The 27,046-nt window shown below is 32.5% G+C and overlaps 1 protein-coding gene across 2 annotated transcripts in view; it reads left to right on the top strand.

Annotated features, from left to right (window-relative positions):
- The window catches only part of Cad89D (cadherin 89D), a 97,664-nt gene that overhangs the window by 63,793 nt on the left and 6,825 nt on the right, over positions 1 to 27,046 (top strand). The window contains exons 6-20 of one of the 2 annotated variants that reach the window (XM_088242754.1): positions 566 to 694; positions 1,193 to 1,385; positions 1,478 to 1,636; positions 1,959 to 2,092; positions 2,170 to 2,800; positions 2,882 to 3,040; positions 4,048 to 4,249; positions 4,337 to 4,506; positions 4,588 to 6,740; positions 8,859 to 9,068; positions 10,049 to 10,209; positions 12,568 to 12,636; positions 14,505 to 14,705; positions 21,603 to 21,923; positions 23,755 to 23,871. In XM_088242754.1, coding sequence (XP_088098880.1) covers positions 566 to 694; positions 1,193 to 1,385; positions 1,478 to 1,636; positions 1,959 to 2,092; positions 2,170 to 2,800; positions 2,882 to 3,040; positions 4,048 to 4,249; positions 4,337 to 4,506; positions 4,588 to 6,740; positions 8,859 to 9,068; positions 10,049 to 10,209; positions 12,568 to 12,636; positions 14,505 to 14,705; positions 21,603 to 21,923; positions 23,755 to 23,871 — 5,009 coding nt within the window. Of the gene's footprint in view, positions 1 to 565; positions 695 to 1,192; positions 1,386 to 1,477; positions 1,637 to 1,958; positions 2,093 to 2,169; positions 2,801 to 2,881; positions 3,041 to 4,047; positions 4,250 to 4,336; positions 4,507 to 4,587; positions 6,741 to 8,858; positions 9,069 to 10,048; positions 10,210 to 12,567; positions 12,637 to 14,504; positions 14,706 to 21,599; positions 21,924 to 23,754; positions 23,872 to 27,046 lie in introns of both variants that reach the window. The other variant, XM_088242753.1, reaches the window with a different exon arrangement.

The following is a 27,046-nucleotide window of genomic DNA, read 5'->3' as shown; positions in this document are numbered from 1 at the left end:
GAAGGAATGGAGACGTTTGGAAGAGGCCGCCATCCAGCAGTGGAGAGAATTAAACTGAAGAAAGCTGACCAACGATGGAGTATTATGATAGATTGCCGGTTTCCGGGAATCCAACTCACCAATTAGCTGAAATCACCAACTAGAACTTGTGATTTCAAGGGAGTAATTTCACTTAATTTCACATTTAAAAGCACAACACTGATAATAAGATCGTTAAAAAAAAAGTAGGCTAGTTTGATAGTCTATTAAAAAATAATAAAACATCAAAAACTAAACACATTCTTCTTCAAATTCAACCTCAGGAAGAATTTTCTGACAAACTTAGTTGTGGAATAATAAAATAGCCGTCCCGGGAAAGTGATTGGTCTCGCCCGGTAAACGCGTTTGAAAACCGCCAGAACGTCTTATGTTTTTCAATTTATATTGACTGTATTTAAAACTTAGCGCATTAGACGCTATTATATGTAATAATATTAAAACTTATTTGAGTTTGACCCATATTTAGTGTCCGAATTTTTATTGTGTTTTTTGTGTGTTATTATTTGTTATGAGTTTCTTTTAATAGGACAGAGGTTCACCTCCTCGCAGTACCAATACAAGTGTTACTGTGATAGTGCAAGACAATGATGATCTTGGACCTCGCTTTACAAGAGATGTCTACAGATCTAACATTACGGAATCATATCCTCTAACGGTAAGATTCATTATTTTATCATGTGTATACTGATTTCACACGACACATTTTGCTATCCATTGACACATCACAGTGTGTTTTAGAGTTAAGCTACGTTGAGTCCCATCGTTTCATCAAAGTTGCCATATTTATCACAGTCAAAGATTTGATAATTCAGCCAACAGTTGATTTGATTGCTGAATCGCCCACCGAAGTGTCTTTTAGGAAGTCATTTTAAAGAGCAAATAGTAAAAGTGGTAACCTTCACTAGGACTATATATAACATATTGAATTGAATTTGGTCCTTATTACTCATTTTACTATAGACAAAAAGTGATCTTAAACTAATTAATGATGAAGCTCAGTGGTTTTATTTATAAGTATTAAATACTCTTCAGATAATTTCCCGCATTACTTTTTCGCAAAGTGTCGTTGCATAATTAAATGTCATTTTCAAATACATTTTCAAAATTAATCAACCTTATGTAGAAACTGTAAAAAATACCTTCGATATTTTAGTCTGCAAGAATACACCGAGAATTGGGTTTTCATCCACCAATCGCAGCATCGGATCAAGATCGAGGTTTAGATGCTCCTCTTCGTTACGATATCGTCTCTGGAAATGAACGACAACTCTTTGCCTTGGATTCCGCCAACGGCAGTCTTTTTCTTACCAAAGAAATCGATCTTGATGCAGAGAAAAATTTGCACGGTAAAAATAAAAGAATCGTTAATTTCAGTGTGAAAAAATTAAAACGTTTTTTATGCAATTCTCACCAATAATGCCATTTTACAATATTTTAGCTAACACCTTTGCACTCCAGATACAAGCATCGCAGATAGATAATCCTCTAAAAACAGCAATTGCCCGAATCGAAATAGAAGTATTGGATCTGAATGACAATCTTCCCGAGTTTGAAGTCGACTTCTACAACATCAGTATCGTTGAAAATCTTCCAAATGGTAATCGATTTATCCTTAAGCTATTGTTTGAATCGTAATGTATCGCATTGAAAAAGATTGATGAAAAATTTAGAACGCTTTGTTTAAATATACTTATTTATCCGTTTTAATTACAAATGAATATAATCATCATTAATCAAAATAACCATTAGTTGCGTTTGTCGATTTTATGTATGCTGAAGGTCTTTTGATGACACTTAGATTTTCGGTTGAGTACCTTTACGTCGTTCGTTAGTAAATTTAGGCCAATTAGTTTTCGCCTGATATTTCATACGTAAAAATAACACAATAACCATGCCATTACTTTTTATGCATTTTTTAGGCTTCAGCGTTTTGCAAGTAATGGCTACTGACAAAGACCAAGGAGAAAATGGAGAATTTTTATACCAACTTCAAGACCCCCACGGAGCGTTTTCTATAGATCCACGTTCCGGCTGGTTGACCGTCAGAGATCAAGTAATAAAAATTTTAACATCATATTTGTTATTTTGAAGGGTCACGAAATTCTGAAATGTATCTTTTTTGTTTTTTAGAGCGTTCTAGATCGAGAACAACATTCATCATTGAAAATGAAAGTGTACGCCAAAGAAAAAAAGGAAAGTGTTGTTAGTTTATCGCAGCATCGCAGGATACTCAAAAGTAAGAGACATTCGCGATCTTCGACACTTTCACGAGACCGGTTTTCTAAGAAGACAGATATTTCTAGTCCTAATGAAAAAACAACGTATGTCTTCCCCGACACAACAGCTCTTGGAGATCATACTCTCACTCCCAATCTAAGCAATTCCATGTCGTTCGTTAACGTTGAAGTGACGCTATTGGATGCTAATGATAATAATCCAGTATTTTTACCCAGCAACTTGTACGAATTTAGTGTTAAGTCAAGTGCTAAGGTGGGAGACTTGATTGGGAGGGTCAGAGCTGTGGATCCTGATTTAGGAAGAAACGGTATGGTACTTTACGATCTACAGAGAAGTAGTAATTTGACAGTTACTTCGCCTTTTATGCTGGAGCCCCAAACAGGAGCGTTGAGAGTAGCGGAGTCCCCATTGCCAGAAGGAAGACATGCATTATTTCTTGAAGCATCTGATCAACCTGCTAATCCTAGTGAAAGAAGATTCTCTCTGGCAGTAGTTTCCGTTGAAGTAACCCATGGTGCTAAAGGTAAAGAAAAAAACAAATTCCAATATACCTCTTCCTTCTTATTTTGAATTCTGTATTTAAGCTCTGATGCAATAATTGCAGGTCCTAAGGCAACTGTTCCAGATTTTGTTGGAGCACCTTATGAGTTTTGGGTTGGTGCCAATGTTGGAGTTGGAACAAGTATCGGTCAAATAAGACTAAACGATGCTATGGATAAAGATAATATTGCTTACGATCTGTTACATAGTTATCACGAAGGAGGTAATAACAATAATTTGAATTTAAAAAAATATATATTTATAATTAAGAATAATTTTTCAGTATCAGTGTCAGAATTAAACGTACATATTAAAGTAAGTTTTTTAAAAGAAGTAACCCGCTTATTTGTGTAGGGAGACTATTAAAGTTTTTAATGCCTGTACAATCTCGCATATGTAATTTTGCTAGTTACTGATGGACATCTGCAATTATTTAGAAATCTTAAAGATGTGCAAGTATAATATAATACTGTTTATATATATTTAATAATACCAATGTGTTCAATTTGAAGCATCAGAATTTTGCTCTATTAGACACGCAACAGTTTTACACAATAATTATCTACAGAACACAATATTTCATATTCAGTCTGGGTATTTTGTGTAGTAATCTTACTAAAGTGATTTGGCTTCCTGACATGTTGTGGTATAATAAATACCAAACGAAATTAAACTAATTTTTTTGTTGTAATGTGTAGGAGTAAACAAAAAACTTATTGTTAATTTTGTTGCTTAATTAAAAAAGAAACGAAATGGTTTGTGAACTTTCTTGGTAAAAAAAAAAATCCATTTTAATTTATTATGGATTTTGTTTACGCCGTTATGTAATAAAATAACGTTATCTTTATTAACTGGTTTCTCGTCAGTATTTTTAATAAAAAATAATAATATTACCAACTTTAAATTTTTAATTAAAATGCGAAATACTTTTAAAATATGCATTGCAGTTACATTATTCTAATACTTAAATTATTAAATTGAGTTACGTAATAAATATATTCAAACTTGAATGTTACTTTACAGATACGAGTTTATATTATTTGTGGTCTACACAAAAAAGTAACGCTTTAAACGTGTTTATTTTTAAATAAAACGTGTTAAAAAACTGTTTGTTTTGTAGTGAAAATAGCAATCACACAATTCAAATCCACTTTATTTGTTGATATTTCAGAAGTCTATAAAGCGTTTTAATTTTAAACAAATATGAAAATTTAAAAATACATATTTCAGTTCCCTTTGCCGTGGAAGAAAGAAGCGGAACTATAACAGTGGTGGATGATCCAGCTCGTTTTGGCAGACCAATATACGACTTTGAGGCTGTCGTGAGTAGAACATCAGGCACACCGATTATATCCAATGGTCTTCCTAATCTCGTTACTAATGTCACCATTCACGTTGTGGATCCTGAAGACGAAAGAGGGGTTTTGATGAAGTAAATATATACATGGTTTTTTAAATTTTGCACTCGTAAATTATTTTAAAATTTGTTGACATTCATGGATGTCTTTTATTGTTTCAGGGGCTCATCAAATTCTCCAATTGAATTCCACGTCAAAGAAAATTTAGCAGGTGCCATAATAGGACAACTGCTTTATCAAAACCATTCAAATTTCTTCCCTAACAAGTCGACGAAAAGTGTGCGTTTTATAATAGCTAATCAACAGGATGTAACAGATGACATAGCCATTGGTACGTAGTACCTTTGAATGTTTATCACATTTATAAGTTACTAAAAATCACTTTGATTTAATAATGTTTAAATGTTTTCAGGGCAAGACGGTACGCTTTACACTCAAAAAGCATTAGATAGAGAAAAAAGAGACGCCTATAGACTTACAGTGATTGCTGAATACACAAAAGGAGCTGTTAGTGGAGCAGGAATTTATCAAGTTACTATTATTGTCGATGATGAAAATGATAATGCACCCATATTTAGCCGAAACTCCTACGAAGGTAGCATCGAAGAAAATTCTGCCGCTAACACGGAAGTGAACATGACCAATTTGGTTATTGCTCACGATGCGGATATTGGAAATAATTCAATAACAAATTATAAAATTTTCGGTGATGGGCACTCGTTATTTGAAGTCAACAAAACATCAGGCAGAGTCTATTTCAAAGGAAGCAAGTTAGATAGAGAAGAAAAAACAACTTATCGACTGAGGCTTGTTGCTACAGATAATGGAAATCTTAGCTCAGAAACAAAACTTACAATACATGTTACGGATGTAAACGATAATCCACCAATAGTTAAACGGATCATTATACCTTCTGATGAGCAAATAGAAGTTCTTGAATACGATGATCGTTCGTTGATAAAAGTTTTTGAAGAAAAACATTATACCAGTGGGATAAGATTTGAGGTTGTTAAACCTCGTAGTAAGCCATTAGATTTATTATCTACCGAAGTCAGTCCTCTAATTGAAGTGCCTGAAACTATTTCTGTAGGAACGACTATTTTACGTCTGGAAGCAGAAGATCAGGATACCGGGGAAAACGGGATGATCAGATTTGTTAATTATGCTGAATCGTTATCGTCGACACTTGGTAATTTACCATCAAAAAGCAATTTGAAGCAATATTTTATTGTTAATGAACAAACCGGCGATGTCACCGTTTCAAAGATTCTCCCTCCTGAATATGAATTTAAGCTTAATATTACTGCTCAGGATGGAGGTGGATTACAAGATAGTGTAAATATAAGAATTTTCGTCAAAGATATAAATGACCATGCACCAATGTTTAAAAAATCATGGTATAATTTTGACGTTGAAGAAGCAATTTACTCACGTAAAGTTTTAGGTAAATTAGAGGCAACGGACTCTGACTATGGAAAAAATTCTAATGTTTCGTACTATATTGTATCTAAAGAAAGAAACTTACCATTTGAAATTTCTACTTTAAATGGCATCCTTAGCGTAAATGGCGAACTTGATCGAGAAATTCAAGAATACTATAAATTTTCAGTAGTTGCCAAAGATAATGGACTGGATGTAAAAATGTCGTCAACGGTTACAGTAGAAGTCCAAGTCCTAGATATAAATGATAACGCTCCCAAATTCTACGGTCACGATGAACTATTAGAGTGGGCTCATCCTGAAGCTAAAGATTTACCAAACCATAATTACGAATCCGTTTTGATGATACCAGTTTACTATGCAAAATTGTCAGAAAATAGTCCAATAGGTTCTATGGTAGCCAAAGTTTATGCAAATGACTCAGATTTTCCCGGAAATGGAAACGGGTTGCTTATATTTGACATTCCTAGAAGAAAAAACTTTCCCAATCTTTTTACAATTGATTCAAAAGAGGGTATAGTTACCACAACTGGTAAATTAGACTATGAAACGCAATCATTACATAATATAACTGTCATCGCATCAGATTTAGGATCACCGAGTCTAAGTTCTACTGCCTTAATAATTTTGAAGGTGTCAGATATACCGGACGATATTAACAAAAGTGAGGAACCAATATTTATCGACAGATATTACGAGGTTGAAATAGACGAAAACGCCAACACTCCCTTAGAACTTCTTACGTTGAACGTATCAGAATATTACCGAGACAAAAAATTGAGGTTTTCTATCATAAGTGGAGATAAAAGTGACGTCAAAAGAATGTTTGTTGTAGACCCTCGGAACGGCACTCTTTACCTGGTCCGAAGTCCCGATCGGGAGACCAGAGACGAATACGAGATAGTTGTTCGAGCAGAAAAACCAAAGCACGGTAGAAACTTACCTCATATGATTTATCCCGTGCCCGAGGAAGATTTGGAAGGTCTCACAAAGTTTGACGTAAAAGTGGTGGTCAAAATTAACGATGTCAATGATAACGCTCCTCGATTCACTATTTTCGGAAGACCAATAGTTGCCGCAATTCCAACAACTGCTAGTTTTGGTTATGAAATTGTCAAAGTGCAGGTAAATATTTGAATTTAAAAAAAAACATTTAACATAAGCATCTATGAATCAATTCGCTATATTTTCACGAATGTAAAAGTTAATTTCACAAATTAATAATTCGTATCTAAATGATAATCATACGTTCTGTTTCTCATTGGGGCCAGTTATGTGTCAGTTTGCATAAATAATTGACAGCGAGTAAGAAATTATGCTTTAAAGAAGATTGTGTTAATAGTTAATTAATTTATATCTGCAAAACAAGTTTAAGAATGTCACGATCTTTGGGATATTTTTTACCAATATAATTTATATAAATAAGCTTGCTTTGAAAAGTAACGTAATATTTATGACTGTTTTATTTATAAAGATTGAAGGTATGCACTTCTGAGCTTAAACATTTTTTTTTTTTTTTTAAATAAAAAGCTTTATTAGCATAAATAAACAATTAAACAATACATTCAGTAAAAAGATGGAACACTAAAGGTTGAACTTGCTAAAAAAGAGTCTGGCTTTTGTATTTGGCAAGTTTACAAAATAACATAAAAAAGAAACAAAAAATGCAAAACAAAATAAATAAAAAATTAAAGAACCCTAACTAGTTTTTTTTTAAATTAAACTAAAAATTAAACATCCTTGCCTTGAATTTTTAGCGTTTTACGTAGGTTCAATTTATTAAAGTTTTAAGATGATCCTGTGAATATATTAGTATTTTCCACTTTCTGATTTCAAAGATACGCAATTGATAAAAAATAAAAATGAAAATTCGGATATCTCGACTTCCCTAAAATTAGAACAAATCAACCGCCTTGTCAACAAAATCATGTTGAAATTTATTTTGTTTTATTGATTTATTTATTTCATATTATATTTGTTTACAAATTCAGTGCATTTTTATGGGGTCTTAGACTGTGCCTGAATTAAGCCGTAATAATAAACAAAAAAATGCAAATAAATAACACATTACAACAGAGATGAAGAACATTTAAGAGAAGGGAATATAGAAGTCTAGGCATCTACAGGGCTTATGACCTTTCATGGCTGATTTAAGTGACAATTTACACACTGTGTAACATTTACTATTCTGCCCATATTAGAACAAGTATATTCTTTCGATTCTTTCATCTGTTGATGTTTGTGAAGTTAAAGAGCTGAAACCTTTATTTATGTGGAAGAGATTCATCTTATTGAATTATTTCACCTACATACTAGGCAACGCCTGAAAATGTTATTTTTTTCAATTTCCATACTTCTTCGTGGACCAGGTGAATTTATCAACACCAGTCCTTGTCTACAAAAATTTGGATAAATTCAAAATATTGTTGGTAAATAAATAAGGTTAATTAAAATAAATAATAATTTCATGAGATCTAATAATGACATTAAAAAGTTATCGATAAGAAAAATTTTAATAAAAAAATAAGTATATTTGAATTTAAAGCTTTATGTTCTAAACCAGGTATTAAAAATACCTTGAAATTTTCTTGAAAAGTGAATTCACAAATAACAAAAAACCAAGCTGCCGTTTGTAATAAAACTTTTATTGTACTTATAGTATTTTAATATTATTAGCCACAAATTAATCTTAATTCGCAACAATCACATCTTAAAGCTGTGTTACATTGTTTTTAGTCCAGTTGTATGGTTTTTGGTTAACACATCGAGGAATCACAGATAGTTTGTAAGTTTAAACTCATCAAATTATTTTTTCAAAGTAAGAAATCTCAAATCGCTTTTGGATCACGATTCTGACACAAACTCTTGTTTTCTTTTTTTTTGTGGCTCGAAAAAATTTTGCAAAACACCATATATATGGTCTTCAAGATATAAATGAATGTAATTGAAGATAACTGTGGTGAATTTTGTTAGTTTTTTTTTTTCATTTAGACGAGGTACTTAGAATTTATTTTTTAAAAATTATCACGACAAACGACAACCGTTTTCCGATTCTTTACTTCTATCAACGAATCTACTTATCTCGAATACTCCCACAGCCTTTATTATGTTCAATAAAGCCCACCTTTCTCTTGGCTGTTTCATGATGGTTCAATTAAATTATTTTAGGTGGATTTGGGTAAAATCTCCAAAACTACATTAAAACAACCTCCTTTTCACGTGGATGTTTCATTCCATTTTCAGGCTGTAGATCCGGACTTAGGGGAGAATGGCGCAGTAAGGTACCAGCTACTCAGCGAGCATGCCCAGCGTTTCTCTGTGGATCCCATAACGGGTCAGCTGCGCACTGCAGCTCTCTTCACAGGAGAAGCTGGTCGTGTATTTGGATTTGATGTGAAAGCTACTGACAGAGCGGGTGCTGATGATGGCAAATCCGCTATTGCTAATGTTTTCGTAAGTATTTTTTAAATTTATTGACGCTAGTAAAAATTGGTCAGACAAACAAACGAAAGCGTACCGACCTAGTATTTTTACCTACCAACCATTAAAATAAAGTTTCATTTGAAATAAATTAAATTAACCTTTACACATTTTGCATGATAATTTAGAAAAAAAAATAATCGTAAATAAACTATAGAAGTGTAAAATGAAATTAGTTTATTATAGAATAAATTATATTGAATAAATGTGTTTAATTGTATGGATTTTTATTTTTGGGAACATTACATTGGAAACAAATTGAAATCAAATAATAAAAGTCCAGGATTAAAATATAAACTTTATTCTTAACCACTAAATATTTATTTAATTAAGATCGAAATTTGAAATATAAGAATTAAACCCCGTTTTCCTTCACCTCATATTTAAAAAAATAGAAGAAGTATAAACATTTAAAAACGGTTGTCGGGAGTTGTCAAAATAATTCAGCCAGATGAATCTCACCCATATCAATAAAGGTTTCAACTTTTTATTTTTAAAAAGTCAACTAATGGAAGCGTTGGAGAAATATGGATGTTAAAAAAAGGCAGAATCGTAAATATTACACAACGTGTAAAGTGGTCACATAAACCAGCCAATGACAGTTCTTAAACTCTGTAAATGCCGAGACTTCCATTTCTCTCTCTGTTACAACAAATTAAGACAACATACTATTTGATATAATGACTTGATTTACACCTGAATATGTATCAAATTTAGTACTAAGAAAACGCAAATAAAATTATAATAATGAATAATTTTTCAATTGTACCTTGATAAGAAAGCTTGTGTAGCTTTGAAACCGGTCGGTAATTAAATAAATATTAAGTGAATTAATGAAAAAAAAAATTTAGGATATTCTTTTAACGGGATACCAAAAGTAAAAATGTTTACCAATAAACATCAAAGTGATGCTCTTTAGTTTGCTGGTTATAAGACGATTGTTTTTTTTTTAGGTGTACGTTTTGGATGCGACTCGCCAAGTCGTGGTGTCCCTTAGCGGTGCTGCTCTTCAAGTACAGCGGGCTGAGCCTAATATTACGTCATTGTTAAGCTCGGCCACTGGTCTAGACGTCCGCGTACGGCATTTGGAACCCAGACCAGGAGACTCACTAAGGTAAAATAAAAATTATTGATAGTAGGGGTCAAGCCGATAAATCCAATTCGAATCCATCTGTCGATATATTATGTTATACAATTTCTGTCTGAAATAACTGAAAATGACCTTTACCCAGATTAGTGACAAGTCGGACAATTACATGTCATATTTATCGGAGAAACTGGTTTGAGAAGTATTTTTTACTTGCACTGTTTGATAAATTATAGCAGGATACAAAATGGCAAGCGTTCTCCAAGTGAAATGGAAGGGCTATCATTTTTTTCTAAATTGTACATCAGGCTTGAATGAATGTTGCCTAAAATGTTTTTTCTCGAGCTGATGGGTATTCATAAATCTATGAGACTACTTTTAAATATCACGCCAATTATTTTACAGTAGTTAAAGCAGTCAAAATTAACGATTTCATTATAATAGTTATCCTTATAAAAAATCATTTCATCATTAGTTAGGTCACCGATTAAAAATATATTTATATGTTAAATGCATACAATATTACAATAATTTGATGAAGAAATAACGTGGGATTTATTATTTGTCATATTCCCCATGCCATTGCCATATCATCTCATTGCCATATTACGCCATTTCCCCGTAGGGGTAGGCAGAGAGGATGGACTACCACTCACGTCTATCCTGGCATACATTCCTAGTTTCTTGCACAGTCATACATGCCTTTCGGTTTTGCCTGCTTTTGACATGACTGGACTTAAGATTTTGGTTTATTTGATCATGCCACGTCTTACTTAGTTATCTTCGTTCCACGTTACCAATCATTATTGCCATATATACCTTCTTAACCATTCTTTTGTCATCCATTCGTTCTATATGTCCAAACCAGGTGGTTTCTTCCCGATCCGTTCTTAATCTTATCAATTATAGTTGACTTAGATTTTTGCTCTTGCCTGATTTAATTATTCGTGACCCTTTTAGCTCCCTCGGTATATTTGAATATCTTAATGTAAAATAGATAAAACAACTTTATGTAAAAGTTTTGTTACTTTACGCAAGTAAACATTATTATCTGCCTTCCGTTACAAATACAAGAGTTACTAGGTACTCCACCCTGACGTTGCAAAAAAATAAATACCACCTTCGGTCATAGAAGATTCGTATGCTACTCGGTTAAAGTGTACAATCTACTTTCATTATCCATAAAGACAATAAATAAGTTCTCACAATATAAAATTGCTATTGAGAAATGGATAGTGGAGGTGGTTTGCACACGGATCGATGAGTGGATCAAGCCAAATAAGTAAAATGGGTGTACTGTTTATGAAATTGGTCTATATATATTGGTAATGTTTTTTTATGAATATTTTAGTTTTTTATTGTTTATTATGTTAATGATAATTAGGTTAATTGGAGTAATTACGTTTTTTTGTATTGTTATTATTATGTTAACTTTGTTAAATAGCTAATCTAAGGAATGTTTCACATTTTGTAAAATGTTTCCCTCGGCACGGGACATCCCAGTGAAGGAACATTATTCAGTATAAAAAATAATACAAACAATGTAAAAGTATGAATAAATAAAAAAATAAGTTTTTTTACCACTTATTTTTCAAATAAGCATTTACATTATGTACACATTTCGTACATTTTTTTTATTAAAATTGACACAGAAATGTCATATGCACTTGCTTAAAAAGTTTAATAAATTAATTGATATTTCAATGTTAGGAGTCATTTTAAATATGTTTTATATAATTCACTATAAAAAAATGAGAATCATTTTGGAGTAGAATTGGTTTCAAACATTAAACCTCGGATTCTGGATTCCGCGACACTATTTAACAGTTCATACAAGTGATTTTTATACAATTCCATGATAGTGTTAGAAAAGGATTAAGGTTAAAAATATATCACAATTAAATTATTGCAATGGCATTTCGAGAAAACTTTTCGAGACGTGTGTCTTCAATATTTAAAAATGGTGTTTTAAAAACAATTAACCTTTCGAAATGACATTCAAGGATTAATATATTTTTTTATTGCCATCTGACTAACAAATTAATATTCTGATACCTTGTTTGAAGTAAATTTTAGTATTGAGTTAACATTTAATTTACCATTTGATTTATACTGACTTGTGTGAAAAATATACAACGTATTGATATCAAGTTAATGCAAATTCCCCGGGATAGGATTTTTTTTGCATGTATTGTCTCTCTAAGAAATTTAAGTTAGGATTGATTCCCGCAAATATAAAGTTATTAAAATGATTACTCTCAATGACAATTTTAAAATGCATAAAAACGTTTTCTTTTGTAAAAATACCATAACATAATGTGTGTGATACGTAAACCCCAAGGGTTTAAAAATCCCCAGGTCAATAAAAATACAAATTGTTTTCAGAACCAATATGTACGTTTATGGAGTCGACCCTGTGACAAATTCTTTGGTCGATATGGACACTCTTCAAAGGTATATATTTATTTTTTAATATTTATTAGGTCTTTTTTTAAATACTTTTACTTTATCTATTCTGTATGATTCTGCAAATATTATTTAGATTTTTTAAAGGCATAATTAATATATTTATTGAACACGGAGATACAGTTTACTTTGACACAATCATGAACGATCTATGCCTGTGAACTCGTGAACCTGTGAACCTGACTCGCTAGAAAATCTTTGTTGAGTCGGGGCACTAAATATTTATATTGCATGTGGAATTGGATCAACTTATATCTATAAATAGGGAAATATCACATTTTTTTACTAATTTTAATTAATGTTCTATGAAATACTGTTGAGTAAAAAAATTTTCTTTTATTTAAAAGTAGCAAAAAATATTTTAAAATATATAATTTTTAATTTCCGCGAAAGCGGTTCATGTAAAGACCACTTACTGGTTAAAGTTTCAATATGGTTTGTGGCCGTTTAAACTTAAATATAACATCGTCACGAATCTTGATGCCACAATTGTCAAGTTCAAACATGTTGTGTTTTTAGGGAGTGATATTTTTAACAATTTTACAGAAAAGTTATGCATGAGAACATTTCTTCAGGTGCCAGTCCAGAAACAAAGAATTATTGTAGGTTCAACGACTTTTGAAATTAACTTGTTACATCCACCAAACCAGGAATCAAAGCCTTGACCTTAAGAATGGTCGGCAAACGACCCAACCACTATAAAACGAGAGAAACCATACGATCTCACGTATTAAGGATTTTTAGCTAAGAGCAGCAATCAAGTCAAAAACCCTCGTCTAAGCTTCTGGTTCTATTTCACACACTGAGCTGTATTCTTCGTCCGTTGAAATATGCACCCAACTATCTTGATAAATCTTTTTAAAATATAATTACAAAAATATTTAAACGAACGTCAATTAGAAAATGCTCGTCGTGGTATACTGGTCAGTGTGTTTGCCTGCCATGTAAGAGGTCTCGGATTTGATTTCTGACATGGTTGAATGGTATGAAATATTTTTTTTAAGTACTGTCACGCATAAAACTGTTCATCTTTCCTTCTTGTAACAAAACAAGATGATCGAGATACTCTTTAATTGGTGTACCAATGCAGTGTCCTGTGTATCGTTAGGTGCAGAAAGCAAACGGTGATGATAATGAATTTGAAGTATTGATTTATGTATTTATTTAATCATTCCAAATTACACTGGTTTAAATATTCATTAACTTTTTAAGGCTTTTTAGGCTGTGCCTGTGTTAAGGGCACATCACCCGCGCGTGGGAAAAAAAATTCGTCAAAATGGTTCCAGACTACTAACGCATATAATTGCAATTTTTGAACACACACTGTTTCACGTTGCACCGATGGTCACATAAGTTCTTACTTGGCAAATTAATTATTTCTAACTCAGAATGAAATTGGATTACCCTAATCATTTAAATACTTGTACCTTTGAAACTTAAATTATATATTATGCTCGTTCTTTAAAGAGTTTTCACATTTAATAATAAAATATTTTTCAAAATAAAATTATTCAAAGATTCAGTTAAAAAATTACTCGTTTTCAATTTTCCATACTAGTAAACAACAAAAAATGCATAGTTAAATTAATTAAATTAAAATAACATGTGGTGCAATAAAAAAATAACCTAGAAAAACAAAGTATAAATATTAAATAATAAAATTCCAAAGAAGACAATGTTAAAAAAAAACTCGATATAAATGTAAAAAAAAAAAATTACAAATTGAGATTCATACGTAATTAAATTTACTAAATAAAAGCATCATTAAAATAATAAAAAAATGTACGAAAACAAAATTAAGGTTATAATTCAGATATGATATATTGTTATATAAATTGTGAATTCTTTGTTTTTAGATCTCTTCTGACACATCAGAGTTCCTTGGAGCTTTCCCTCGGCCCGGAGTTGATCGTTGAGCGAGCGGGGCTCGCCCCTCGCCCGGCCCCCCGTGCTCCCCTGCGCCCCCTGCAGCTCGGAGTCCTGCTCCTGGGCGCCGCGCTGGTCATGGCAGCGCTAGCCACTGCCCTATGCATCGTGTGCTTCAAGCGGAATAAGAGGTTTCCCGCTGTCTCTCGCTACCCCCATAGTACTTGCGCGCATATCCACAGGGCCCGCTGTAAATAAACACGCTTGTAAATAAACACCCGCTTGTTCACGTACGGCTGTGGTGGTGGACCCGCTATATGCGACATTGTGTTAAAGTTGGCCGTAATAACGGGCCGCAGCACTCGTAATTTAGCTTGTTTGGACGCTAGTGCAATCAGGAGTTGAAAGACGTGCATTTCTATGACGATAAATAATACTTCAAAAAATGTGTGTTCTTACGAATTATGCTCGTATTACATGGGTCGGAAAATGGTCCAAGATGTAAACAAACTTGAATGAACAAATTCTGTGTCATGGAATATATAATTGTTATGAAATCTGTGGTCAAATTTAGAAATTGTTTGACTTATCCTACTTCAAAAAAAAAAATAACCGAGATCTACCCGCGCATTCCGCGTCTGTGATACTAACACTTTTAATTGATGTTGAAAACTGTCAACTTCAACTGTCAACATCAACTGAACGTAGTTATGCAGAAAGCAGCCAGCCATAAAAAAGTGAAACTGAGATAATAGCGCCTTGATGAAACGAGTGAATAATCAAATTTACGCAATATTTTTGACTTTTACAACTGATAAACAATTAATAGATTAGTTTTTTTTATGTTACAAACAATATTTTGAGTTTGTCCAAATTTTCGCAGACAAGGACTGGATTCAACTCCCTGGGGAGCTGTTTATATTAAAATATTACAACAGAGATGAAGTACATTTAAGAGAAGGTAATATAGAAGTCTAGGAATCTACAGGGCTAATGACCTGTCAATGGCTGGTTTAAGTAGCCACTTTACACACTGTGTAACATTCAACATTCTGCCCATATTAGAACACCTATATTCCTTCAGTTCTTTCATCTGTTGATGTTTGTGAAGTTAAAGAACTGAAACCTTCTCCTTCCTACCTTCTCTTAAATGTACTTCATTTCTGTTGTAATATGTTAAGAATCTTATCTTGTATTGGACCAGTTTTAATGACTTTTAAAGTACCGTCAGATTTTTTTCGTGCTGTGGGTGTTTTTTGCAAATTGAGAAATGGCATTTTTTAATCGGCACTATTTTCAGAAACTGATTATGACAGTTTTTCGTATGAAAGCGGTCTTGTTGTTTTTAGCAGAACATAAAATTGAACTTACTGAACCTAAAAACACCAATACCTCATTTTTGCGAAATTGTGGACTGGCAGCTTCCTACATAACTTTGTTTAACTGTCAAAGTGTATTTTTTTTTGCTTGGGTCACTTTACGAATTTTGTACAAATATTTCAGATTGTTGATATTTAACGTCCGCTGCGTTATATATAAACACGAACATGCTAGTCTCTTATTTTGTTGAAACCAGTGGTTTATTTAGTTTATTTAACAATTAATTTCAATTGAAAACGTCAAAAACCATTCCTTTCCAATTCGAATTCTCAATTCTTACATTGCCACATTTATCGAAATGGCTGCTACAGAGATTTTACGTAAATACTATTTTTTACCTACGGCGCGGCGTCTCTCACGTGGTATTAGGAAGAAATAAGTAAATTTATTAGTTTTATCCGTTAGGTGTAAGAATTTTCTGGATAGAATGACATATTTTTCATGACAAAAAGTAGCCTGTATCGATTGTCATTCGTCATTATGCAAAACTGCAAAAAACGAAGACCTGTTATTCTATGACGACATAGCACCGTGATTCTGTTTTAATATTAATGCATTTTTTCACTAAAAATAAAATAAGTCGGTGAGTTCTTTTGACATGAAGTTTGAATTTTGAGATTTATCAGCTCTTTGGCTTTCCCTATGCAAAAAATTACGGCAATCGGTCGCTCCGTTGCGGCGTGAAAGAAGAATTCATTTTTCCACCGAGAATTTTTGATAGGAATTTTTTTTTCCGTATGAAAAGTAGTCTGTGACACTTCTTAGCTAACTGGCTATCTGTATGCAAAAAATAACTTCGATCGGTTGCTCCGTCGCTACTTGAAAAAAACACATGCAAACAGACAAACTCACTTCGCATTTACAATATTATTATGGATACAATTAATACATTTTTTTATTGTTATTACTTTTATTAAAAATAAACATTTGTGTTTTTACGATTTGCACAAATATTTTAATTTTGGTCTCTATTTTTAACGAGTTGTAAAAAACTCACTATTAGAAAATAAGTAACAAGTTGTGGTAGAGCAGGATACGATCCGTGAGTGAACTCGGGCATTTGATCCGTGAGTCCACGATATTAGCCACAGGACTACAAGTCGATAAATAGAGCTTTGGTGAATAACCATAATATTATAATAATTAAATATTATATTATAGTCATTTACACAAGCTAAGTAATATGTAAAAAAACATATTTTGACATAATGCCTTTTGCTAAAATTTTGTTGATAAAAATTATCACAATTTATTTATTTTGTTTTTCTAATTTATTGTTGAGGTCATACATATATTATAAAGTGATATTATTTATTTCTTTTAAAGTTAGGTGGGTGCTAATGTATTAAAATTACTAATATTTGTGGATATTTACAACTAAGATATACGCTTCCGGTTAAGGTAACATCATGTTAACTTTTATTATTCTAAATCTATGTTAATAAAGCGTTCAAATAATATTTCTTTGTATATCATTTTTTAACATTCTGCTTTCCTTCTAACTCTTACACAACCTTTTTTACTTCACCTTATGCTTGATTTATCATTAAAAACAACTCAATAGAGAGGCATATTTTCCATAAACGGAGAAAACAAATAGATATGCAGAAAGCACAATTTAAAAAAAAATAGATATTGCTGTTATTTGGTGTAGTAAAGTCAATTTGATATTCTGCTAAAAACAGCCAGACCACTTTAATACAAAAACTGTAATAATCACCTTCTGAAAATAGTGTCGATCACAAAAACGGCATTTTTTCATTTGTCGAAAACATCCACAGCACTTGAAAAATCCTAAGGTACTTTAAAAATTATTAAAACTGGTCAAATACAAAATTAGATTCTTGTTTGTAATATTTAAAAAAAAATGTTCATTGTTTATCATTTGTAAAAGTCAAAGATATTCTTCCTGTTGTGTAAATTTGATTATTCACTCTTTTCACAAAGGTGTTATTATCTCAGTTTCATTGGCTGGCTGCTTTCTGCATAACCACGTTCAAAAGTGCTTCAATTTTGGTGTTATATAACATGTACATTGTACATGTATATAAATATATAATATTATATACAATGTTTTATTTATTCTAGTTTAATATAGTACGCTCCCGTTAAAACAGGAGTTACGGGTCCTATTACCAGTGACGTAATAATTATTAAACACATTCCATTGAGCCATTGGTCTTGTACTATTGTTTGATCTAAAAACATTGAGCTTTGAGATATAATATAAAGAGATAACACTCCATCTGAGCTAAAAAGTCGTCCTCAAAGAAAATGGAATGACCAGCGGAGGGAGTAAGTGTCGCACGTCATATCACGTCGACTTTGACAAGCAAAACACGAAGTACAGTAAAAAATACTGACTGTTTACATCGGTCTACTGTGAATTCTATTAAGCATGTCGCTCCCTTCCGCATACGCGTCACCTTTGTTTATCATTTCACTATACGCCCGAGTAACTGACCAAGACAGAGACAGGATATCGCTCACGTCTGGTAACATATTATTAATATGTTTTTTAATATTGAAAAAACTATTTTAAACAAGTATTGATGAAGATAAAAATATAACTTACCGGTGAAAGGTTATACCATCGCTTTTTATATCTTTTTCAAATCGATTTGTGCAGTATCTTAGCGTACATATAGGCATTTTAATAATTGCGAGGAGACCAAAGTTCAAAAGTAGCCGACGAACGCTCGCAACAGACTAAAGTCCATTTTATCAAACATATGCCAATTGAGCGCAGGTTGAGGGATCATATTTCGAACGCTCATGCTTACTCTAATAATATACTGCAATGTCTAAAAGTAAGATTTTGTATTTTAAAAAGCAATATTCATTTACGTTCTTACGATTAGCTTCAATATTTTTTTAATGCTGCCCTTTTCAACTAAGAAAATAAAAAAATAAACCGTGAAGGACCCTGTAAAAGGTGTTAAAAGGCATTTAAATTGTAGACATCGTAAGTTTACGACATGTACATGTTTATAATTTTTTCTCATTTTTCACTGCGAATTCAAATATCGAACGTTAATTTAGAAATGTATTTTACCAATGAACTATTAAAACTGAATTACAAAAATGAATTCTATACATTCAAAACAATCGGAAAAATGAAATAAGCGCCTTTTACACAAATACCTAATGTAAAATATCAAAAGTTCGAAAAAACACATTTTTTTAAACTTACTTATGCTTTCTAAGTTACAAAATAAAGCTTAAGCTATACAGTGGCTCACAACAGATGAAACAACATTAAGGACGCAAATATGGTGGCTAGACCTACACAAAGTGATCTAGGGTTTTTATGATGAGAATTGACTGATTGAAGTTATTACTTTACGATTTATTAAAAAAAGATACATTTCATAATATTAAACAAATGTGAACAATATAGACGTACACATCAAAAAATATACTACATAACGTATGTCCAACATTTATTGTCAAAGCCTACTATACCTAACATAAAGAATTTTTGTAATTTGGAAAGGAGTACTTTTTACAATGGTAATTTTACAGATATATTGTAAAAAATAATATAAGGTTGCTAAAAAAGGATAATTAAATTATCATAAAATCCTTTAAGAAAGAGGCAACTACTTGTACTTGTTTAAACATTTTATTTATCGATTATTTTTTTTATGCATATGTAAGCAATAAAATAACGTCAAAAAAAAACAATTCAGATTTGGAAAAAAATCAAATAGGCATAGACAGTGAATAGAATTGTGTGAATAAGGACTAAAGAAAAGTGCATATCTCTGATTTAAATTAGTTTAAGATGTATTTAACTTTTTAAAATATTATTTGCATGTTTGTTCTCTTTAAAGAGATGCGCGTGTCATTTCACGAAAATCTATTGTTTTTGTTGCTAATGCACATTCACGAAGACTGGGCTGCTGTACAAATACGAACCACGAGTCCACTGCGCAATATCACGTGATTGGCCCATTTCACACCATTGTAAAAATTCACACATTTTAAAATAAAATAGGGTGGATTTATATTTATTGCACTATGTTTTTTTAATGTTTTTTATTTAGTGGCAAGCAAACGCAAAAACCGGTACAAAATAAAGTCGACTAATCTCCAATCGATATTGTTTTGTAAGATTTTTACCTGAGAGTAGCCACATTATGAACACAATAAACGTCAATTTACCCTAATTTTACTATGCAAGATGTCGGTTTTGTTTTTTGTGCTGCAAAAGAGGGTTGTTCGAGCAGTAGTATGTATAAATATAACATCATTCTTAGAGAGGTCACTTAGATATAAGTTTAAAGAGATCAGCATATTGACGGTCACATGTCGAAGTATTTATGAAACAAAAAAGAGAAATTTGCTGTACTAGACTCCAAAAAAGTTATAAATCTTTTCAAGGAAACTGTACACGCTTCTGAAGTGTTTTCCATTAAAAACGCCCTAACTTAAAACTGAAATTAAGCAAGTTTTGTATAAGATATTGTAAAACGATTATTTTTCTTTCAAGGAACATTTGATTACATTAAAAGTGGAATATAATATCAACCAAATGGCTACTGTAGCTTTCTTGTACGGCGCAAATCCAAAAGTTCCGATTTTCGATGACTTGACCGCATAAATCGTTAAATCACAATATCTCGGTGGACTTTTTACGTCGCCAAAACGGGAGATAACCTTTACGTCGAATTTATCGTGTAGACGATCCATTCTGGCATGCTTTTTTTTGGAGTCTTATGTCATTGAAATTCATACATATTAATTTAGGCAACAAAAAATGTTTTTCATAGACTTGTACAAGTACGGACTTGTAGACCGTTAACAATTATAGCGTTGCCATCTTTATTTTGAAAGGAGTACGGGCCAATGAGCCCATCGGACCAAAATCCACCACAAAATGTGTTTTTTTTTATGCATTAGAAAATTATGGATCTCATGTGAATTTTTAATTCCTCAAGTCTGTCAACTTTGTTAGTTTACTTGGCCGTTTATGAGAAAATGGGGCTGGTCGCTGAAAATATTTTTTTCCTAACGAACGCACCCAGAACTAAGCACTCATTTTGACTGTAAAATTGCTGAAAACGTGTAACTCAACACTGTAATTTTTCAAGAGAATGTGCAAGAAATAAATATGTCTGCTGTAGTTTTTCCAACATGGCCAATATGCACGGTCATAGTTCATGAACCCCTATCGGAAAACCCGATACAACGAAATACCTATGTGAGGGTCCGATGTCTTGCAGGGTACCTGCTGTCACAGAGCGGGTTTAAACTGAGCAACTCGGTTATAAGCTTAAACTATACCCTGTTTGCGTAATCTATAAGTGTGAAAGTAGTACAATTAATGATATTAATCATTAACGTAAAATATTCAAGCCTTGTCAACAACCCAATTTAAAAGTTTCGTTTAACGCAATCTATTAATAAAATAAAACAATTACAAAATTAAAAAATGTTTGGAAGACAAATCTAGGCAATAAAATTATGTTTTTCTGTAAAATTATTGGGAATTATACAATTTGAGTTTATTGACGTTTGCAGGGGATTTTGTGAATCCTATATGAAAAACAATTAATTGAAAATATGGATTTAGACGATACGAGTAAAAAGGCTATTCTTTTTCAGATATCACGCGGCTGGTTTATTGAATTAAACATTCTAGTAATAATGAACATTTTCTGTTTATTGTTGAGTTATCTTACTAACGCAAAATGTTCCAGCAGGAACCGCCACAAGGCGTTTTCGCAGCATCGGCTGTCCGCGCTTGGGCTTTCTGCCGGGCACCTGATCAAGGGGGCCGGGCTGTTCCCCGCGCAGGACGCGTCGCGCCTGTACAGGGACGCGGACCCGCCGGCCTCGTGCCGCCACGGGCGGAGCGTGGACCAGTTCGGTCAGGCGCATCAGCAGTGCGTGAGGGGGCAGCTGTCCTTGCCGCGGCCCCCCGCGCCGCTCACGGCCCCCCGGCCCCCGGCGCACAATACGGCCCCCCGACCGCATGAGCCGTCATGCGTACGCTTCAATCGCCGCCCCACAGGAAGTAAGAGGTGAGTAGAAATGCCATATATTTTAAGATACTATTCATAAATGTTTTGTTTCTCTTTGACGGGGTTTTACCGTGAAAAAAGCAAAATACACCTTACTCCATTATTTCTTTATTAACATTGGAATAATAATTTACAAAATAATCGAAACAACAATTGTAATTAATTTATAATACGAGTTTATACTTGTATCTACTGCCAAAACAGCAAAATCGACGTATTTTATGATCCTTTACCAACTTCTGCGAATAATATCTCAAAGGAATACATTTTAATTAACAAAGATATTCTGTGAGTGCTCGTGTAGATAAGAAGTATAAATATGGAAAAGCGCAGACAATTTTTTTATTTATTTTATTTTATAGGGCAATTCAATCTTCTCTACCAAATAACAGAGAATAGATAGAATTATATTTGTTATAAAATAATGAAAAAAATATTTATTTCTTTTACAAAATAAGTTATACGCGTGTACTAATAGACTATGGTTAATTAATATTTATTCGGAAAGATCGTTGGAAAAGAACCATGAAATTCTCATTAATATTATAAACGCGAAAGTGTGTTTGTATATTTGTTTGTGTTTCTTTCGCGTCGCAACAGAGTGACCGATAGACGTGATTTTTTGCATAGAAATAGCCGAAGAGCTGATAAATTACAAGTTACTTCAATCTGAAAAAAAATATCAAGCTGTCGGGAAAATTCCAAGTGATAAAATGAATTATTCTTTCACGACGCAACGGAGCAATCGATTGCCGCGATTTTGTGCATAGGGATAGCTGGAAAGCTGACAAGTATCACAAGCTACTTTTCATCTCGAAAAAAATATCGTTCCCTCCCAAAAATTCTTAGTGGAAAAATGAATCAATATTGTAACAGAATAATTATTGTACGTTGTCATAGACTAACGGATCGACGTATTTAAAAAAAAATCTATAGTTCGAGATCCGGAAATTGATACAAGTTACTTTTTTCCATGAAATGATGTTAAACGACGTAATAAATCAATTAACGCGAGCAAAGCCGTGGGTAAAAGCTAGTAATATTATATTTCGATTGAGTTATTTTATCATTATCATCGTCAGTCCCTTCTCGCACCTAATTTTTTAAATAAAAATTAAATTCAAGACAAAAAATACGATCGAAATCTTATACTTTTCTTTATGAGACAAAAAAAGGCAAACAAAGAAGTGTTGGAAGGCCACAGAAAAGATGGGTCGATAACATTGCCTCGATAGCCTGTAAAACATAGATGATGAAGCGGGTGATAGGAAGGAATCGAGACGTTTGGAAGAGGCCGCCATCCAGCAGCGGAGAGAATAAGGATAATGGAGAAGAAGAAAAAAAAGAAAAAACAGAAAAAAAAAATACTTTAGCCCAGCGTAATCTAGAATCCATTGCAGGTGATGTGAACCGACTGACAACATTTTCAAACTATTGTATTCAAAGTGCTTTTGCCTATTTTTTAATATTATTTTGATATTTTTGATTACCATGGATGTATGAAATAAAATTTCGGTTTTTTTATGTAGGTAAACCTTTAAAATATCAGTGACTTCTATTCACCTCAAACGAGGTCAATTATAATATATCACCAAATAATAATCGTATAACATACTATATTCTGAGTATTTATAGTTGCAATTAAAAGCTTCAATATTTGAATGTTTATGTACGTATTTACAAAAATTGAAAACAACCACGTTCATATCCAATCCAAAGTTAAATAGGCACGTCTTAACCAAACTAGACTACCCTACCTGAAGAAATAGTCAGGAGATGGTACCACGTTAAACATAAAAGGCAGTAAAACTCATTAGGTTTTCAATTTCAGGAAGGGCGGGATAGAGACGTCCATCACATCAGTCCACTCCAGTGGACAGGATTCAGGGATAGCCGATGGTCCTTGCGCGTGCCATTCTACTAGCCAATCCGAGGAAGAAAGTAGCAAGTAAGTTTATCAGAACATCTAACAAACAGCTTCACTAACAAGGAATGTCGAATCAGGGTTGAAGCAGTTATAATTATTCTGATGAAAAATATGCAAAACTAGAATGATAATGCAGTGAATTCTTAATTATCAGCCTCGTTTTAGCCGTTTTTTTCAAATTAAAAAGTAAGCACTATAAGTTTTAAAAAAATGATAAAGATTATATGTCACTCAAAAGAAAGTTTTCAAAATAATAAGATATGATTGCTTTTAAGTTACAAACGTTATTTTATTTGATTGTTAGCTTTCAAAATGGAATGTCAAGTAGACTGAATTGATCATTATCGACACCACTTTCTGTTAACTTTCAATCGAGAGAATAGAGCAACCAAAGCTGATCGCAATATTTGCGCAGTGAACGGTGAATATGCTGTAATTTATTGTCAATTTTTTATAAGTACTAAATTATTATAAAATAACAAAGGAGAATACATTATTGACTAATTTGGTTAAAAATAATAAATGAAAGTCATTAATGACTAATTTGTGGTAAAATAATAGAAGAGAATGCATTATTAGTTAATTTATTTTAAAATAAAAAGGAGAATACATTTTCGACAAATTCGTTGTAAAATAATGAATAAAAATACATTATTGACTAATTTATGGTAACATAATAAAGATGCATGCATTATTGACTAGTTTTTTTTTTTTTAATAATGAAGGAGAATACATTATTGACTAATCTGTGGTAAAATGCATAAGGGAGAATGCATTATTAACTAACTTGTTTTAAAAGTAATGAAGGAGAATACATTTTTGACGAATTCGTTGTAAAAAAATGAAGGCGAATACATTATTGACTGATTTGTAGTAAAATAATAAAGAAGAATGCATTATTAACTAATTTGTTTTAAAATAATGAAGAAAAATACAAATTTGCCGAATTCGTTGTAAATAATGAAGAAGAAAACATTATTAACTTATTTGTCATAAAGTAATAAAGTAGAATACCTTATTGTCGTAATTTTTTAATTGTGCCCTCTTGTCCTCTTCATTCGAAAAAAAACTGATTTAACTTAAAATTACACTAACAAAGTTAACAGGTAGTTAGTTGTGTTCTATTTCATTATTTTACATTTTTTTAGTTAATAATTCATAGCATCGTCATCGTACACTTCGCAAATATCGCGAGCAGCTTTGGCAGGTTTATTCCCTTGATGGAATGCAAACAGAAAAAGGTGTCGAACATGCACACTTTCGTCTACTTGAAATTCCATTTTAAAGGTTTGTAATCAAATATAATAATTATCCAACGTAAAAGCTAATACAATATCTTGTGGAACAGAAAACTTTCGTTCGAATGACGTATCATCTTTGTCATTTTTTTAAACTTTTGTGGCTCATTTTTAAATTTGTAAAAAATGTACTATGAAAGAAACATATAAAAAAAAAACAAATAAGGATAAACGTTAGAATTGAACTTTTTAAAAATTTATTTCTAATTATTTGATCTACAAAACATTGATGTAATATTTTTGAAATTTATTTGATATTATATGAGAAGAAGAGCGATTTACTTATGAATGTTGATAAATCGAATGTGATGGTTTTTGAAAGGGATGAAAATATAACTAAATGTGAGATCAGTGTAAACGGAGATATTCTGAATCAGGTAGAAGAATTTGTGTACCTGGGAAGTATGTATACTAGGGATGGAAAGACCGAGAAATATATTAAAAGGAGTGTGAGTGCCAGGAACAGGGTGAACAGTGCACTGAAATCTACTTTGGCAAACAAATGTTTATCGCAGGAGGCTTAACTAGAATTGCACAACGGAGTTCTAGTGCCAACTCTTATGTATGGGAGCGAAGTATAGAATTGAAAAAATGATGATGAAAGTAGGTTGAATGCTGTTAAAATGCGATCCCTCAGGCGAATGTGTGGTAAAACGATGAAGTGTGTACACATGTCGAGATCCGTGAAGTGTGTAAGGCTGACACATGCATTATCGACATAATCAAGAAAAGGGTGCTGCGTTGGTTTCTTGCAAACGTTAATGGATGCAGAAAACGAGAAAGACTGAGTAAGACATGGCACGATCCAGTCCATCAAATACTTGAAGATGGACATGTCAAAAGTAGGAATAATCGGCGTGCGTGCATGAGAAGATGTATGAATGTAGAGGAAGCGAGGTCTGTAGACCAAGATAGACTGTTATGGTGTTCTATCCTCTCTGTATACTCCTACGGGGAAACGGCTTGATGGTTTGTTTGTTTGTTTGTTTATATGATAGATTTCTTTGAAATATTCATAAATGTCATATGCTTATTTCGATATACAACTTTTTGTACTTCAGTCGTTGTTACTTTTTATTTTTTAATCCAAAAATGAATCAGAATTAAGATTATGTGCCATGTCGAAAAATGACTCTAATTTCCATTGGCATTTTTGTTTTATTTTTAAACAGGTTTTTTCGACGCCAGCTTGCTCCTATACTAATCTCGATTGCTCTAACAATAATGTGATGTTTATTGGTGCATGTGTTTGTGGCTAAGCAGGTGATATTTGTGGTGTTTGCAGTTACTATCAGCAGTATGCATTTTGCTTTGCCCCCTCCCGCGGCTGGCCAACCAACCCCCTCGCCCGGGGAAGGGAGAGACCCTGAACCAAGTAATTATTGTACGCAATCCTCATTTTGTAGTATCCAAGGCACTGCTTGCACAAACTAAATGGATACACCCAGTACGGAATAGATGGACCCAGCACAATACATACAAGATACGCTTTCAAAAAAAAAACTGCAAAGATTATTCAACCTTACCTATGATATATTTTATGAGTAAAGCCTTTTTAGATGCACTTAGAGGAAAAAAAAACATCAATATAATTGTGATTAATTAGATAGAAATATTAAGCACATTTGGAATAGGCACATATATCTGTGGCTTGGATCTTAAAGGGCCAATGTCGTAAATCGGGAGAGAAAGTATTTTAATTTGTTACAACAGAGAAAGAAAACATTTTTGACTAGGAAATATGGGAGTCTAGGCATTTACAGGGCGTCTGCAAGCATTTGGACATGCTCAGAACATTGTAAAATTAACTTCCCGGTAAAAGAAAAAGTATACAAAATTGGAAAATTGTTGGAAAATTGGAAAGGCGTTGCCTAGTAGGTGCATTGGTTCAGCCAGAT

The sequence above is a fragment of the Micrasema longulum genome, unplaced genomic scaffold (assembly GCF_059751315.1).
Source record: "Micrasema longulum isolate JH-2025_06_02 unplaced genomic scaffold, ASM5975131v1 h1tg000163l, whole genome shotgun sequence".
NCBI classification, from domain to species: domain Eukaryota; kingdom Metazoa; phylum Arthropoda; class Insecta; order Trichoptera; family Brachycentridae; genus Micrasema; species Micrasema longulum.
Note: the sequence above shows the minus strand (reverse complement) of the source record. Positions and strands in the feature narration are given on the sequence as shown.